At 32.8% G+C, this 18,993-nt stretch overlaps 1 protein-coding gene across 2 annotated transcripts in view; it reads right to left on the bottom strand.

Annotated features, from left to right (window-relative positions):
• The window catches only part of LOC129222784 (liprin-beta-1-like), a 102,720-nt gene extending 86,417 nt beyond the window's left edge, over nt 1-16,303 (bottom strand). The window contains exons 1-3 of one of the 2 annotated variants that reach the window (XM_054857326.1): nt 16,167-16,303; nt 9,033-9,159; nt 8,236-8,465 (exon numbers count right to left, since the gene is read on the bottom strand). In XM_054857326.1, the coding sequence (XP_054713301.1) occupies nt 8,236-8,465; nt 9,033-9,159; nt 16,167-16,169 (360 nt within the window). In that variant the 5' untranslated portion in view covers nt 16,170-16,303. The remainder of the gene's footprint in view (nt 1-8,235; nt 8,466-9,032; nt 9,160-16,166) is intronic. The other variant, XM_054857327.1, reaches the window with a different exon arrangement.
• Nucleotides 16,304-18,993: the final 2,690 nt, after the last annotated feature.

Below are 18,993 nucleotides of genomic sequence, written 5' to 3'. Positions count from 1 at the left end.
GTAGTTTACTTTTGTTTGAATAAGATTTTACTAGGAAATGCGAAATACAAGAGACAGAAAAGATCTTTTAACAATTATAAAAAAATTGATCTGTTAAAAAACCATATTCTGTTACAGCATTGTTAAATTACACTTAATCAGTGGCATAGCAAACTTGGATGTCAACCGGGGTGGTAATCTGGGCTATCACCCCAACACCCCGCCCCATCAACCGAAGGCGAAAAAAAACCTTATTCAATGTTCGATGAAAGAAACGAAGTTCATACAATATTCATAAACAAAACGAAATTGTGTCCCCCCCCCCCGAGAGGGATATCATCCGAAATAAACGTTTCCCTCGTATTGATACCAATGCATTTGAGAGATTATAAAACATATGCGAATTTCTGTTGATATTTACATTTTTCCGGAACTCTTACATGCGTTTTGGGTGTCTCCGCCCCCCCCCCCGCCCCACTCCATATGAGTACCAGCCGCCTCAAATGCCCTTCTATTGAGACCAATATGTTTGATAGAAAAAAAATATTTTTTTTTCATGTTGGAAATAAAATTCAGAATTGAAACATCGAAATTTCTCTCATTCATTTTAGTGTCACACTCTAGGGGGTGTCACCCGGCTTAGCCCCGCCCTGCAAAATAATTTTTAATATAAATTGAAATGTTGGAGAATTTTTTTTAGAATTGAAGCATTTAAATTTTTCAAAAAAAGTTGAAGATCAATTTCGGGTGCTACCTGGGGCAAACCCATCCGCGCCACCGTAGCAATGCTACTGACTTCATCAACTCACATTTATATATAAAATAATTAAATTTATCAAATAGATAAAGGAGAAAAAAAACCCGTATTTTCATATCAATCAACTAAAAAACCGCAAATTAAGGGAATATGTAATACCCCCCCCCCCCCCTGGAGCAAAAATAAAACTTATGTATGGCACCAGTTATAAATATGCAGGAATGATTACACCTTCGAACGATATGAAACAAACGCTGAGAAGGAAATACGCTTTCAATTTTTAATATTTATCATTTAAATTTTGAGCATAAATGAAAAAAATTTAATGTACAAATTTTGAATTTGAAAAAAAATTAGATTATTCTTCAGAAAGTGTTCAAACAAAAACGATTTATTTTGGTATGCAACCTAATAGTAAAAAAAAAAAAAAAAAAACCCACGAAGTCTGTTGGGGGGGGGGGCGATCGCCCCAATCGCCCCCCTGTGGATCCGCCACTGGGGCCTGCCCTGGACCATCACAGATAGCATAAAATTGCGTTTTTAAATTTCTTTTTCTTCAAATTTCTGGAAAGAGCATTCGATTCCCTAAAATCGTTAAAGAAAGCTTGAAATTGACTATAGTAAGGGAAAATACTCGGGAAGGAACCTCAACCCAATCTCACCTACCTGTACCACCAAATCTCCAAAACTTTTCAAAAATTACATTTTTGACATCAATTTTTCAAATTTCTACGGGAGAGTCCTGACCCCCTTCACGCATCCACTTCTTTTTACTACCTTTCTCTAGCAATAAGTGGGGTATAATGTTTATACTCTAGCTTTTATCTACGTTTTTTCGATAGGGAGCCTGGCCATACCATGTTTTCACGCCTCTTTCTGTTCTGCGAATGCATTTTTATCTACCAATGTGATAATTTACTCAGCTTTACAAGAAGTTTTTGCCTGAGCATGGTTTTGGCTAGTATCCAGACTCATGAGCATAAAGCTAGAAGTAGTTGCTATCTCTGTATGCTGTAACTGACATTTTCGGTGTTTGCTTGCAATTTCGTCTTAGTTCTAGCCATGGGGCGGTAATTTGTAGCTTTATATCCAACTGAGGTGCATACAGAGTTTTCAGACCTTTAATATGTTCGCGAAATTATTCATATTCTTCAGTATACTATATAAGTTTATTTCAAGTAAAAAACCGTATTTAAAGTCCTAACTTTTTCGGGAGAGTTATCCATTGTAGAAAAAAATTTCATATTGTTTAAATAAGGGTGTGTGTCTCTCTCTCCCCCCCCCCCCACCAATATTGAGAGTATCCGCAAAAACGACGAAAACGTAAGGGTGTGTGTCTCTCTCTACCCCCCCCCCCACCAATATTGAGAGTATCCGCAAAAACGACGAAAACGACCCTTTAAAACGGTGACTCCTTACTTGGACCGAGGTTAGCCCCCCACCCCCCTTGCTTGAGTTCTAGATCCGCCACTGAAAAAAATCGAATGTTCGGCGTGGCCAAATATTTCAATATTCTGCAGTGGAATAGTAAACAAGTTTAAATGATCCATAATTAGAGAACCAACACATTTTTTATGCATTGAATAAAACTTAAAACATTGTACCAGAGTATAAAATTTGTTCAAATTGTTACTTTCTAATTTTATCAGATTCGAAGTAATTTTAATGTAAGAGAAAATACTCGGTTGTTGATCTAAATAGTTTTGCTTTTCAATTTTTCTTAAATCTTATGAGAGCACGTTAGCCGTCACTCATTTAAATATGACACAGTAACCAGAAAAAAAAAATCATTATCTTAAGTAATATTAAATATATAAAGTCCATTTATTGTTACCTAACATTAACTGCTAATTTTTCATGTAAAATACGTAGTTAAAAAATGGAAAATCACCTCATATTAAATTTAGCAGTAATTTAATTTCTGAAGTTTTACATCAAATGATAGAGTAAATATTGTTTAAAAACAACCTAATTAAAATTAATCGCTGTAATCAAAGTTTGATAATCCTTTGCAATAAAGGGAAAAAATGTAAAATGCGTGGCAGTTTTAAATTTCATTCAACAATCAGATTAACATTTTAGAAACTCACATGAATAAGTCGTAATTTGTAATGGTATGTTAAGCAACTCGGGTTTCTTTTTCTATGGAAGAAACACCAGATTCTTTATTTATTACACAAAATGTTATCGTACTTATCAGTTATCGAGTCATATATAGGAAAGAAATTAACTATACATTTTTGCAGAGTTTCAGATAAACATATACCACGTTAGCCTTTCGCTATATTTGTTTTTTCTTTTGGAATGATTTATTTTAAATTAAGAATCATACTTAATATAGATAAGTTTATGTTGTTAAATGCAAATGTATTTACTTTTCCGAAAAAAAAAATCTATTTTAAATTAGTGTAAAATTAAAATCTTGCAGTAAAAAATTTTAAGCAAGTATTCTGCTGAATATTCGGTTTGAATTTTAACCGAATATTTGGTATCCGGAATTCGGGAAAATATGGCATTCGGTGCATCTCTAAAAATAACCATCATATATTGCTGCCAGGAATAATAAGCGAGTTAAAATTTTAATTTGCAAAATTTTAATCCTTTATTATCTAATATTTTATGTATTTTTTCCCAAAATTTGTTCTTGAATTCCCACTTCATTTGCTCTAATAAAACGACTGTTCCCAGCTATGTCGTTTTGGAAATACGTTCCATAGAACCAAAAATACGCCTTGATTTGGAAGCCGCAGGACACCCAATGTTTAGTACTCAATGCTAAGAATACTAAAGTTACAACATGTGTCGATTTTTCTACTAAACTTAAACTTCTACTAACGCACTAAGAAAAATTCAATAAAATTTTACTTATATTTTTTTATTGCTTTAAAAATGAAACTTTTAAATACCAATAAGAACGATACTTGTATTCAATTTTTTTTTCTTTCTTTTTTTTTTTTTTTTTTTTGGTCAACTTTTATGGGACAAGAATTAAAATGGCTAAACATTTATTTGTTAGAGTTCATTTGCTGAGTTTTACAAGAAATTTGGAGAGAATAACGGATGGATTAAGTCCTCGTTCTGCGGTAAAAGCGCACATTTGTGTATGAGGACCTCGTTTACATTGAAAAAAAAAAGTTTGAAATTTTTTGAAAAATTGAAGTTCTTACGCACTAATTAAATGATTTTAAGCATAAAAATCAAAACGATGTTCTTCTGACATAACGTCTTCAGTAGGTCCTCGTAATTAAAAAAAATGAGCGTTTAATTAAATAAATAAAAAGCCATCACTTTTATATATTAAACGTTCTTTATAAGTGCTGTATATTAAAAGTCAATAAAGAACTGCACTCTGAGGCAGTGGCTTATCTCAAAAACATTCGTGGTGCGCTTAAAATACAGCAATAAAGCGCGCAGACAGATTCATTATTTTGCGAATCGCTGTACGGTTCCGTTTTATTTTTAAAATTTTTTTTCGAATTTCCGAAAGTGATTCGGATAATCGGAGTTCGGATAATTGGAATTCTACTACTTGTTAGAGTTTATTAGCTGAGTAACACAAGAAAACCCGAGAGAATAATGAAAGGAGAACGAAGTCCTCGTTCTCAGGTACAAACGCACATTTGTGTATGAGGTCCTCGTTCTTAGGAACAAACGCACATTTGTGTATGAGGTCCTCGTTCTCATGTACAAACGCAAATTTGTGTATGAGGTCCTCGTTCTCAGGTAGAAACGCACATTTGTGTATGAGGTCCTCGTTCTCAGGTAGAAACGCACATTTGTGTATGAGGTCCTCGTTCTCAGGTACAAACGCACATTTGTGTATGAGGTCCTCGTTCTCAGGTACAAACGCACATTTGTGTATGAGGTCCTCTTTCTCAGGTACAAACGCACATTTGTGTATGAGGTCCTCGTTCTCAGGTACAAACGCACATTTGTGTATGAGGTCCTCGTTCTCAGGTACAAACGCACATTTGTGTATGAGGTCCTCGTTTACATTGAAAAAAAAACATGCTTGGAATTTCTAAAAAAATTAAAAAATCGAGGTTCTTACGCACTAATCAAATGATTTTAAGCATAAAAATCAAAACGATGTTCTTCTGACACAACGCCTTCAGTAGGTCCTCCTAATTAAAAAAACATGAGCGTTCAATTAAATAAAAAGCCATCACTTTTATATATTAAACGTTCTTAATAAGTGCTGTACTTTAGAAGTCAATAAAGAACTGCACTCTGAGGCAGTGGCTTATCATCTCAAAAATATTCGTGGTGCGCTTAAAATACAGCAATAAAGTGCGCAGACAGATTCATTATTTTGCGAATCGCTGTACGTTTCCGTCTTGTTTTTTAATTTTTTCCAAAATTTCCGAAAGTGATTCGGATAATCGGAGTTCGGATAACTGGAATTCTACTATTTGTTAGAGTTTATTAGTTGAGTAACACAAGAAATCCCAAGAGAATAATGAAAGGAGAGCAAAGTCCTCGCTCTTCAGGTACAAACGCACATTTGTGTATGAGGTCCTCGTTTACATTAAAAAAAAAACATGTTTGAAAATTTTTTTAAAATTAAAAAATTTAGGTTCTTACGCACTAATTAAATTATTTTAAGTACAAAAATGTAAAAATTGTTCTTCTAACACAACGCCTTCAGTCGGTATGACGTGCGAAAACATAGGGTCCTCGCTTTGCACCATCCGCACACATTTGTGTATGAGGTCCTCGGTTACATTGAAAAAAAACATGTTTGAAATTTTTTAAAAAATTAAAAAATCGAGGTTGTTACGCACTAATCAAATGATTTTAAGCACAAAAATCTAATAAGTGTTCTTCTGACACAACGCCTTCAGTAGGTCCTCGGTGTGACGGTGAAAAAGTAGGGTCCTCGCTTTGCACCATTTGCACACAGTGGTGTGTAGGCATGTGTGTTTATGTCTGTGCGCTGGCATAAGTGTGTGGGTAGTTGTGTGTATGTGTGTGTAGGTGTCTGTATATATGCGTGTGTGTATGTGTATGTGTGTAGGTGCATGTGTGTGTATGTGTTTGTGTGTGTATGTGTATTTGTGTGTATGTGCATGTGTGTATGTATGCGCGTGTGTGTAGGACATGGATGCAACCTGGAGACGGCTTTCGCTATAGGAGCAGCATCGTGAGCAGCCGGTCGACGGTGATGGTGCGGAGGGTGGTGGTGGGAAAATAAAATGATAGGATGCCAAAAAACAGTCAAATGAAAGCAATAAGCAATCGTGATTGCTCAATAAATTATCTGTTAAGAGTTACTCAAAAATAATTTCATTTCATTTCAATATCTTTTATTGCTTAATGGTTTTAGTTTCCAAGATAATGAGAACAACTTTGAATAAATTGGCACGGTTAAAGGAATTTTTAACTGGAGCAGCTGTTAATTAGTGCTGTATTGGTGAGAATACGGCGTTTAACTTTTGGCTTGTTTCGAAAATTAGCGTATACCATGGGCTTTTTAATGGGCTTGGTACTTTGTATTTCATTCAAATTTATGCCTTCTTTTTAAATTTAATGCTCATCATTAAATTTCCGCTTTGAATTATAAGTTAATCATATTATATAAGCAAATATGCACCTAGTTCAGCAGTGTGGGATGTACTTTCAGGAAAATAAAAAATAGAATATATTTTGTGAATTTTAATCTAAGTTACTCATCAACTTTAGCATACCCTCTTATTTTCTTATTTATGTTCAGTATACCTCCTGCAACTTTTATGACTGACTATAGCACTGCTATTAACATTAAATTATTATGTTTCTAATCTTGATAATAATTTAAGAATCTTGTGCGCTAAATGCCCAAGACAAAAAGAAACAACAGCATGTCTTCTGAGCAAATAAAATAGCCTTTTGTACCGACCAAGACAAAGGGAATCTTATTCCATCCCTTCACACAATCATCTTCAAGGAGCGTCATTACCATCTTTGTGGTAAAGGAGTGACGTCATCATCACGAAGAGAAGAAAAGTGCCATGCGGATGCGAGTTTCACTTAAGTAGGAAACTCGAAATTAATATATGGCCAACGAGCTGGCTGGATCCCGACCATTGAGATCCTAACTCGAATTTACCAACAGCTTTTATTTTCGTCAGAAAAAAAAAAAAAAAACATTGCGGTCGGAAAGAAAAGGTTTTTCCATGTGTGTGTGAAGATTTTTTTCTGTTAGTTTTGAAATTTGTGAAAACAAAACAATCACGTATTTTTCTAAAAAGGAAAAAAAAATGATTTTTTTTCATGAACTTTATTTTTATGATGATTTAGTACAAGAACATTTTTGCAATATATTGTAGACTGACCCAGAAAACAATTTCGGTGGAGAATATGGTTATCTTTAATCCTTTTCTATGGTTAAAAAGGAAAATTCAGCAAAAAGCTCAAAGTAGCACTGTAAAAATTTTCAGAACTACGGAATTAGCAAACACTTATAATCTCTAGAACTAAACATTCAGTCCACTGTTTCTGGTCTCAAAACAAAGATTCATAGAAACATAGACAACTGGTTGCGACATTATCCCCAGATGTTGGATGCATGTATAAAAAAAAACCCATAAGTGCCCCAAATTAGGAAACTCAAACTCAGGGGCGCAACAGCCCATGAGGCCAAGGCCCATCTCAGTGAAAGGTGACCGAGGGCTCTGGGGTGCTCGGTTAGATGGTCAGCCGAACGCGGATCCCACAGAGTTTAAACCCCAAGCTCTCATGATTGTTCTCATTTTGTTGCCCCAATGAAGGGTGGAAAGACTCGTGCCCAACCTGGAAATAGAACCCGGGTCTGCGGCTTGGAAGCGCTACCACTAAGCCATAGGTTTTCGTTGGTACCCAATATTAGGAAGTACCGTCATATTGGGTGACATATGTGACGGTGGGTAAATTTTAATATTTTAAAATTCATACCGTACAGGATAAAGCAATCACCAAAAAGTAAATTCAGCAAAAACTGTGCGTAATTGTAATAGTACGTAAAATAAAACTGTTATGAAAAGGAATATATATATATATTAAGTAAAAAGACCTATATATTTTCAAAGAGACAAGATGGAATTAAAAAACATGTTCTAAATTAAATGATGCGTTTAGTACCAAAATCAGCTAAAACCATTTTCAAAAAAATTACAGAAGAAACAGAAACATTTCAAGCTCTGTCCACTTAATTTTCGAAAGGAATTTATTTTCATTTAAATAACATTTGGTGTACGACTTCATTTTTGTCTTCTTTTTTTTAATTAGCAGCATTGTCTAATTATTTAAAGGTAAAAGTAATTTGCATTAAGCTGGTTTAAAAATAAAAAAGCCCCTTCATTTCTATTAAAATTCCAATTGAAACATACGTATCCCCCAATTTCATGCCTTGTATTATTGCCATGTTGCCCGTAAAATCAAAAATGTGAACTGATTGAACAATTTAGTACAATAATGTTGTTGATGCAGTGCATCGCAGTGCATTAACAATATTCAGAAAGGTTTTAAAAGCACTGGCTTACCTGAGATTCGCGGTTCGTCAGTTCATTTCGCAACCATTGTAAGAGAAACACAACAGTGCTTTTATCCAGATTTAAGCACTTGGTATCATTTCCGTTGCCATCAAAAATACCATTTTGTTCTACGGCTAGTTTGAGGTTTGTAGTCAAAGAATGTATATCCATTTGGGGAGCTGAAATCTGGCGTTCACCTAAACATTCCAGTAGCTTCTCACTATTCGTTTCATTTGAACCTGAAAATTAGAATTTGGACAATGAGAGAATATATTTTCCTCAAAGATTTAAAACATAAAAAAGATTTTAAGGTTGTAAAGTCGAAATTTCAAAAACAGTTATAGTAGTCTGCGGAAGTTTTTTTTATCGGTCCTCGGATATTTTTTCCCCTTTTAAGCGTTGAAAAGTAAACCAATTGGTACGAATTTTTTTATTTAAGCTTTTGATACCTTTTTATAATTTTCAGTGATTTTTCTAAGACGAATGTTCACGTTTGTATAATTACAATTATTAATTATCTTTACATTTAAACATCATTGTAAGTAAATCGTAAATAAATCTAACAACTAACTTTTGTAGCAGTTCTTTAACAACTAGCAAAGTCTCTTTTTTTTTCCTTTTTTTTTTGCCCCCTTTGTTTATCTTTTTTGAAATAAGAGCTTGAGAACAGATCCTTTTCGGAGCACCTGTGTTGCCATATTCAGATTGGCTTTCGAAAATTAAAACATTTTTCGTTCGGTGCTAACTTTTAGCAGTGAGTATATTTTCTTCAGTTAATGGATAGTGGGTTAATGTAAGTATGTTACCATTAATAATTTCATCCATTTGCTTCAAAGCAGCAGCAAGAACTTCACTAGCATCTGCCTCGGCAAATAGAGAATCGCTCATATTTTTTATTTCTTCATGTCGCGAGCTCTGTTCAAGGCCAAATGGCTGAAAAACAAATTTTAAAAAATAGATATTAGTAAACATTAACAAAAAGAGAAAAGTTATATAAAAACTGTTCCTCATTGATATTATAACAAGATGAACCAAATTTTAAAGATTCGCTTGAAGTTCTGATGATTAATCAGTATTTGTTATTTGGAATTACAAAAAGAAAAACAAACTCTTCATTCCTTCTATACGATTTCATTTAATATAATCCATATATTCTATGTAAACTAAAATCTAAATGATAAGCTGCGCCCAAAACAAAAAGGAACATTTTTCAATGTTTCAAAAGAGTTATTACCTTGCTTGTCAAATGCAGAGAATTGAACTGCATATTTATTAATCGATTGTACAGTTTGTGGTTTAAGAGCTTTTGAGAGCAAAATATCGGTATGCATTTGCATTGTATAGTCACAAAATTTTTAAATGCTTAATTTTTCAAAAGAACTTTCTTCCTATGTTGGAATCTTCCTAACACTGAAGGAATTAGACATGCTTGCTTAGAATAAATAATCTGCACTTGCAACTATAGTAATGAAAATCAGTGACATTCCCGTGAACAGATTTCTACCGTTGTAATATCAGTATAGCAGAAAAACTACATTTAAAGAGACAATAGTAGCAACAGTTCAACGCTCGCGTAAAAAAGGTAAAACAAAAATGCAGAAATACCGTACTCAAAGACGATCCAACGTTTTTCCTCTCTTTTCGCTGCTTTTGAAACTCAGTTCCTGACATTTTAGTTTGATGACCATAAGCTTTATCGTAAAATGGGAATTTTGCGATGTTTTTAATAAACAAAAATTACAGTAAACGAAAAACAATAACATTTTTTTTTTTTTTGCTGATATTGTCTCAGAACATGATAAAAATATAATTTAAATTATTTGTACTCGTTAATCTATGAAACAAATTTTGCACTAACGACACTTATAAGTTCCATAACGATCTTAAAGTGGTTAGTGACTAATAATAAATTGAGGTGACTGAATAAAACTTTTCAAGTATTTAAGTTACATCAGTTGCAGTGTCATTCCATACAGATTCAACGGATGAGTTCGCTCGACCACTTTTAATTTTTTTGAAACTCATATCCCAAAATGATGCATATGAATGATGTTTAAAACCACTTTTATTTTTTCTCTAACCTTAACCCTTGATTTTTTAGGGGTCATCAAAAGTGATTTTTGCAGTCAAAAATAGGACTTTTAGACCTTTTCATTTTGGCCAAAATCTATTTGAATTACATTTATGGCAGTTAATTTTACGCTTTGATGTTAAAGTGCATAAGTTGATAGTCTCACATGCTGAGTTACGTAGGTGTAACTTAATAATTAAAATAATGGCAACAGGTTAAAGTTCAAGGTCAAATGTAAAATTTTTGCTCATTTCAAAGGGTCATAACTCGCTTAGGGGAAGAAAACACAAAATGAAATATGGCAAAAACTAATCACTGGAGTCACACTAATGAGAAAATATAGCTGTAGTTGTGTGTTTGTTTACCCTTTACAAATTACAGCCCCTCAAAGATCAGAAAATTGAGAAAAATGACATTTTTAGACCCCTGTAAACCAAAAGGGGATGGAAGTAAAAATGAAATTTCTTGGCCAATTGAATATTCCATTCAAGTACTATACATTTTATATATATTGTTTGGTGTATTTGGTTTGTTAAAAAAATTACAGGTCTTTGAAATTGAGCAATTTCGATAGTTAATTTACGCACTAAAACAGCAATAAAAAGTGTGAAAACTTCATTGCACTTTCTTAAATGGCCTATATAATATATTATACTGAAAAAAAACATATTTTAAGTATAAAAAAAACTGTTTTAATTTGATAACTTAGAAATATTTGGACATGAATGAGTAGTTCATACTTGATTGACAGCTTAAGTAGTTAATTTATAGACTATCTACACACACAAATTTTCAATACACACAATTATATGCTCTGTGCATTAACATATCTAAATTGCCTTAAACATATGCAAACTTGTTTGAGTGTAGTTTAGAAAAAATGAACTCACTTAGTAGTCCTATAATTGTAATGGTGACTTAAGTATATGGCGTTTTAAAATGCTTTACCAAGGCACATTCATAATTTGATACTTTGAAAATGTACTAGGAGCAAGACAATGACAGGGGTTCTAAATTTAGTGATCAACACAAGCTATGTAATAACTTTTTTGACAATAATGGGCATTTTCCTTTGATAGTCTTTTTAGTAACACACTATTCTTCATACCTATTGCTAGGGGACAATAATTTTACAGTGATAATATTTAAATACGGTGGCATAAAGCAGTGATTAAATGTTGTATTGGGAATTTTATTTGCAGAGTCAAACCTTTCTTGCAGCATTTTTTCAGCTAGTTTAATATACTGAATGCTCACAAGGATACATGCAATGGTTAGTAGCAAAAATGCAGAAGGTATACATTTCTGTAGGAATTAAAATGTGACTTCTAGTAGTTCTTTGCAAGCTAGTCTTAGTAGTATCAATTCTTTTTACGGTTCTTCTGATTCTGTTACAATGTTCACTACCATGTGATATTGCATAGAAATGCCATTCAGCTCTCAAGTTGACATCCGTTTCGTGATTACATAAATTAAGAAAGTTCTTTCTATTTTTGTTGTGTATTTGAGTAAAGTATTTCAGTACGCCACATGCTGTGTCACCACCAGAACTATAGTACTACTGTGTGAGTTCATTTTCTTAAAACTACACTGAAGCAAGAAATGAAAAACTCACCTTTTTTTCCTTTCAACTATGTAGATAATGCTTTTGCACGTGTTTAGGCAAGTTACATAAGTTAATGTACAGAGCGTATGTTTGTATGTATTAAAAATTTGTGTGTGTAGATAGTCTATAAATTAACTACTTAAGCTGTCAATCATGTATGAACTACTCATTTATGTCCAAATATTTCTAAGTTATCAAATTAAAATAGTTTTTTTATACTTAAAATATGTTTTTTCAGTATAATATATTATATAGGCCATTTAAGAAAGTGCAATGAAGTTTTCACACTTTTTATTTCTGTTTTAGTGCGAAAATTAACTAGCAAAATTGCTCAATTTCAAAGACTTGTATCTTTTTTAAAAACCAAATACACAAAACAATATATATAAAATGTATAGTATCAACTTATGCACTTTAACATCAAAGCGTAAAATTAACTGCCATAAATGTAATTCAAATAGATTTTGGCCAAAATGCAAAGGTCTAAAAGTCCCATTTTTGACTGCGAAAATCACTTTTGATGACCCCTAAAAAATCAAGGGTTAAGGTTAGAGAAAAAATAAAAGTGGTTTTAAACATCATTCATATGCATCTTTTTGGGATATGAGTTTCAAAAAAATTTAAAAAAGGCCGAGCGAACTCATCCGTTGAATCTGCATGGAATGACCCTGCAGAGAAGATTAAATTAAAAAATCAGGAGAATGCAGCAAAAGTTCAGTTGCTGAGTGGACAATTATGTGATAGTTTCAATGTTTTGATTGGCTTGCTTGAAGTAAAATATCATCAGAAAAGAATCTCTACTTCAAGAAGGGATTCTTTTTCTACAAAAGAATCTTTTTCAGTAAAACAACCATACTGATTTTTTTAGCACTTCTTCAAATGGAGAAAACATTTTTAAAGAATTCCATCGGAAAACCCATTGCTCACAATAATAGAACATATGATGCAGTGAGAAGCAAAGAGCATAACTTTTTAAAGTTATGAATAAAATACGTACAGAGTTCGAACCTCATGTAAGTTTTCAGCGAAAAGTTTTCCTGAATAGAGCTGTATATCAACCTGATACCATCTCTTGTCCCAAAAGAACGGATGTTAAGATGGTTCAAAAATACATATAAAAAAAAAGTTTCTCCTAAATGACGGGACACCCATCAATATTTTTAGACTTGTGAATAGCAATATACTGGAAGAATTTTAGCTTCCTATTTCAACTGAAAGAGGGTGCTCAACCCCCCTCCCCCCAACTGCATAAGTATGAGGAGGGGGTTAAAAAAATACATTAAACTGAAAAAAACAATTCTACATATTATAATATACGCTAGTAATATACATATAGATTGCAATAAAATAATTATTTATAAAACAACAGCTGAAGAAATAATATGTTTCTAAATTTGTGGCATTTTCTATGCTTCTGCTAATGTTAAATTAAGGGGTCATTGAGCATCCTCTTAAAATTTGAGTAGGAAGCTAAAACTTTTATAGCATAATACTGTTAGTAAGTCTAAAATAAATAGGGAGTGCCCTGGACTCTAGCTGAAAGAAAGTATTTTTGAACCACCCGAAGGGAAGTCTCTATGCGATGTTACAGGAGATCACTGTGATCTTCCATTGGGACGCCCTTGGTTTTGGGACAAGGTCACTGCGAGCTTCCAAAAAATGTCCGAATTCGGAAATTTTTATTTGATGATTCGGTAAATTCGGAGACATAATTGTAATATTGCAGTCTCTTTTCATTAGATGTACCGTATTTTATCATTCAGCAAAATTTTGGATTCCGTTCAGCAAAATGGCAATTTACACCCTCCGAAGATTTTAAGTTCTGCGCGTTCCAGCCCAAAATAAATGAGAGTTTCTTCTGTCATTTGCACGAGTTGTCTCCAAATTTTTAATTTGGCACCTACACAAAAATGTGTAATATCTTTTCTTACACCCTTTGCTTGCTTCTTATGTGCTTCATATAATACTAAAAACTGTGAAATTTTCGACAGAAAATAACCGATACTATGATGCATCTATTAATAAAGAATGTTATCTTTAAACTGCTTTGATGACAAATTGAATGAATAAAAACATCTGAACCCATCTCTTAAACAAAAGACAGATATAAAATAAAGGGATATTCATAAAGGGCATTAAAGGCATTTTTTAAAAATCAAGTCTTTTAAAATCTATTTTTTACCTCAGTTTTCAGTTTCTCAAAACGGGAATAAAATACAAACAAACCCTCTACAATCGAGTTTGCGAGTTGCCGAAGTAGTTACGTCACACATACGTAACTACTTCAATTTTTACTTAACTCATCTTGTTATTGTACAAAATAGCACACGATTTATAAATGACATAAATGCATATCGTATCAAAACAAATTAAAAAATAAATTACAACATGTTTTATTTATTTATAATTCAAAATTTTTTTTACTAATTTATTTATTTATTTATTTAACAATTAATTCCTCATTTCTTTTTTTTTTTTTTCTTTTTTTCTTTTTTTTAAGTTTACAACCACAAACTATCTGCCGCTTTTGAGAAAGAATAAATAGACGTACCTGTTAAAACGTTTTCCATGACTTTCACCAAAAAAAAAAAGCAACAGACAGTTGTCTTATTAAAGGAATAGAACGAAAACTTTGCAGCTCTAATTTTAAAAGAGTAAACGAACTCTGGATGACAGGAAAAATGTGTCAGAGAAGCTAGCAGGTCGTAATTCTAAGGTTTTCAGTCAAAACTGGTTGCACGAAGGTGGGAAGTAAGGTCGGCTGGCATCTAAACAAAATAAAATAAAGATGCTTAAAAAAGACCGGATTTATTCTCCGTCGAAGGCGCGACCACATGATTCAGTGCGCCTATCGTGACGGTGACTTCATCTGACCATTACTGTGAAAGAAAAAACTTAGAGGAAATTCCGACAATTTTGCTCATTCATGAAAATTTTGCAATAGATCATTTGAACTTTAAAATATCGCTCTTATTACGTTTAAGTAAGGAAAAAAAAAACAATTGATAGTTGAATTTCAAATTGTTTTTGAAAAATAGACCTCTACTTTAGACGAAATTGATGTATATTTTTATAGCGCTACTGTTATTAATTAATGAAATCATATTATTCAATTTTTATTTTTAAGCGTATGCTTCAAACATATCGCTTTTCATGATATGGGTCAGAATGCGACTTTTCATCAAAAAAGGGTTAGAATTTAAATCACTCCAAGTCACTTAAAAAGCATTAAATTACGTGAAAAGCGGTAATAAATTGAACTAGTATCCATTGTGTGCTTATTTTGAAATCGTGATGGCAATAAATTATTATTTGAAATCATTCTTGGTTAAATTTTCATTTAACAACAAAGCCTTAACTCAGAAGTATTGTAAAATAAGAACGTAAAGTATTTATTTCGCTTTGTCTCACTAAAAAGTAACTAAGGTCTTTTCTGTATTTCCTCTAGAATTTTAAAAAGTATTTCATCCTACCTAATTTCTGTCAGTATCAAAAAAAACATAAAATTTGGAAAGATTTCTAATTGACCTCTCATTGATTACTCTTTTCTAATTATTCTAAACATTTGTTCGCTCACTCATTCCTGCAACAAACTGAAGTCCTCTGTTTTCAGTTCCAGTTGACCCCTTTACCAGTGGTTGACCAGAGGTTGACCAGTTGATCCCTCCCCCCCTTCTCTTAATGGCACAACTGTCGTTGTTTTTTGTTTGTATATTTTCGCGCTCAATAGCTCGTCAAGAATCACTACAGGCTGAAACACTACTTTCACCGAAGTTTATTTCGTGGATTTCTTTTCATGACCTTAAAGAAAAGTTGCTTTTCTGGAGAACGTCTATGGACAGTTCTTCATTTTGCTTATTGAACAGAAGAAAAGCGGACAAACAGCGCGTTGGACATCGCATCACAAGTTCCTAGTTTCCAAACTGGTGTTACATTTATGATTCCATGCTATAAATAATTGGGATGAATATTTAGAGCAGAGCCCCCCCCCCCCCCAAAAAAAAAAAAAAAAAAAAGAAACTGAGCTCGCTGAAACTGAGAAAAAAAGATCCTGTGATTGAAAAAATAATTTTATTGAAAATTAAATTTCACTTGATAAGAAAAAATGTCAAATTTCCGTGCTCACAATCGTGAACTGTGAAAAAAGATATCCGTGAAGATCGAAGAGATAAAAGTTTTTACTGATGTGTGATGACCTGAATAAAAACACATAAAATCAAATTTTGTTCCAGAGCAGTTCCTATCAAAGGCAAATAAACTTACCATTGAAAGTGAGCAAATCTTGAGTTACGGAGCATGAACATTACATAAATAAAATGATCGTCCTTAATAGAAAAAGAAAAGTGCGTCTTTTCTACTTCAGTAAATTATTTAACTATGAGAAGAAACAGAAACACTTCTTGAAAAAGTCAACGCACCAACCCACGCAAGTTACGGAACTACCTAACCGCGAAGAAATTGCGTTCTAACCAGGAAACAAATCTACAAGGTCAGTCGGAGAAAGATGGGCATTCTTCCAAACGATTAAATTTTCTTATCGCTTAATAAAATAAGAAAAAGAAAAACTTTTCTTGGACCTATAAATTCTGCAGCAGTAGGAATTAGCAAGAGATTTCTAAGTTTGGTTGCATTTTGCACATCTAATAGTGTGACAGGAGTCAAAGAAAATATGAATGGTAATAAAAATGAATAATTGCGGCTACTAAATTTAATTGAATGACTAAAGGCCGACTTACAATAGGAAACAATTAAAAGGCTTAGATTAAGAAATCTAAAACTGTATTCTTAGTGCTGTGGTTGGAAAACAGGGCCGCAGAGGGCCAAGGCGGCCCCCTATCAGTTTAGTCACCAGGTTGAAAAAAGATATTTTGATGGACTCACCAAAAGGAAAGGCGGTTCGAAACTAATTTACATCATCTTTGTAGTATTTTTACAATAAAAGTTAGATATTTCTGTGGACGGCATCCCCCCTCCCTGTGTTCCCCCTAACTACAGAACTTTTCATACTATTAAAATTATTATCAATGATTTAGCAACTTGACACGTATCACGTTTCATTATGAACTGTTAAAGAAATTAGCTGAGTTTATTTATTTATTTATTAAATTGTTATTTATTTTTTTTATTTATTTTATTTTTATTCTTTTTTTTTTCTTTCTTTTTTTTTAAAAATCATTTGTATTTACAGAATCATTAGCATTGGCTCTGTATTTCCATCAAGCAAATTTATGCATTTAGAAAAACACTATGAAGTTATTACTGCTTAAGAAATTTTGGAAGAAAGAAAAATGGTCAAGTGTTTTCCACATGTCCTAAATTTATTTTCATTACTAGTTTATGATCCTGAATTGACCAGGTGTTTATGATGTCACATTTCTCCTAGGCAGTTAAAAGATTGAATTTATCAACATTAATACATCAGCCCTACCTTCTAGGAAAATTCGCAAAAGAAATATTGTGCAATAATGGATTTTTACAATTAGTATTGCGGAATCGGGTTCTGTGATAGTACGAAAAAAATTGAATTGCACTTTCACAACTTTATTTCGATGCAAATTCCAAAAGTTCTAATTAACTTCGAAAAAACTTAATCTGGTTCTGTTTTCTGCGAGGTATTTTTTATTGAAATACGGAAGTTCGTCCGAGAGAAAAAGAGCAATTTTTGAACAATTTTGTGACTCAATTTAAAATTTAAATTTTTTATTGCATTTCAACTATTTCAAATTTTGAAACCGTATACGCATTTTAGGGGCACATCCATAGGCGTGCGCACGAGGGTCACAAGGGATACCGTGGTACCCCCATTAGCACATAGAAATGAAAGTTAATACAAAAGTAGCTGAAATTTTGCCTTTTTATGTTCATTAATTTCTTACCTCATAGGATTTAAAAATGCTTTTTTACTCACAAGATTTGAAAATTTTCCTAAAGCGAGCAAGTATGGGAGCCTATTCCAAGCGTAATTTCAACCTCTTGATACAGTGGTACCCCCAATTCTGAAGCCCAGCGCACGCCTATGGGCACATCACAAACATACAAACACGTGCATCGTTTCGTAAATAAAACAGAGGAAAACATCGTTCTGCAAATAATTCATTTGCATTAGTACATTTCAACCTACCACGTTTGCAAACTAATGTTAACAAAATAAAGTTAAAACGCAAAGAGCTCTTTCGAACATCTTACCATAAAATGACTGGCCAAATCATCTCTGGCCATCATAAACTCATAATAAATCACTAGCTTTATCTGTCAGTGTTATTGATAAAAGACGGAAAGGTCACACAGATGTTACACATTATATTTGGCAGTCCTAAAAAAGACCTTGATGAATGAGGAAAATGCTCTTTTTCTATTAGCGCATTCCGTTCTCGTTCCTGCTTTATCAATTTTGTTATAATGCAATTGAGAAATTTTGAAAGAGAATATTTTGTTGGGATATTCTTGAATTTACACATGCAAATTTTTATTTTCCCTGAAGTCATATTGAGAAACAAATTACGTTGAAGTGAAAAACCCTCAAAAATAAAAGTCGAATTTGTTCACTTTTATGCCAAAACATGAAGTAAATGAAATAAAAATAAACAAAATGACAAGAATATAAGAAAACAGAAAAAAATGCTAACTTTAACCGAACATAACCAAAAATACAAAATTATAATTAACCAATTTAAAATTATAAGAAATTAAAAAAACGTCTTTAGAGATCGGAGAACGCCTCCTTCCCCAAACAGCTTCAGAGTTCGTTTCAAATTATGCTATTTTTGCTTGATAAACTCTCACGATTTAGTCTCCATGCATCCCTGCCTCCACCCCCCCCCCTCTCCTGGTAGTTGTTTGATCAAATATTGCTCAGCTTTGAGCATTATTAAAAAAGTATTTTATGATATTAGAGAAAAATTCCATCTTTTGCAAATCGTAAGATCTGAACAAACTTGCTCGGGTAAAATTCAAAGCTAATTTTGTTTTCATTGCTTAAATACTTTGTTAAACGGTTATAAATGTACTAACGTTAGAGAGAGAGAGAGAGTATTTACGAGAAAAGTGCAAAACAGAATTTTCAATAACAGAATTTAAAAAAAAATACTAA

Source organism: Uloborus diversus, chromosome 5 (assembly GCF_026930045.1).
Source record: "Uloborus diversus isolate 005 chromosome 5, Udiv.v.3.1, whole genome shotgun sequence".
NCBI lineage: Eukaryota > Metazoa > Arthropoda > Arachnida > Araneae > Uloboridae > Uloborus > Uloborus diversus.
This window is presented reverse-complemented; position numbering and strand designations above follow the sequence as displayed.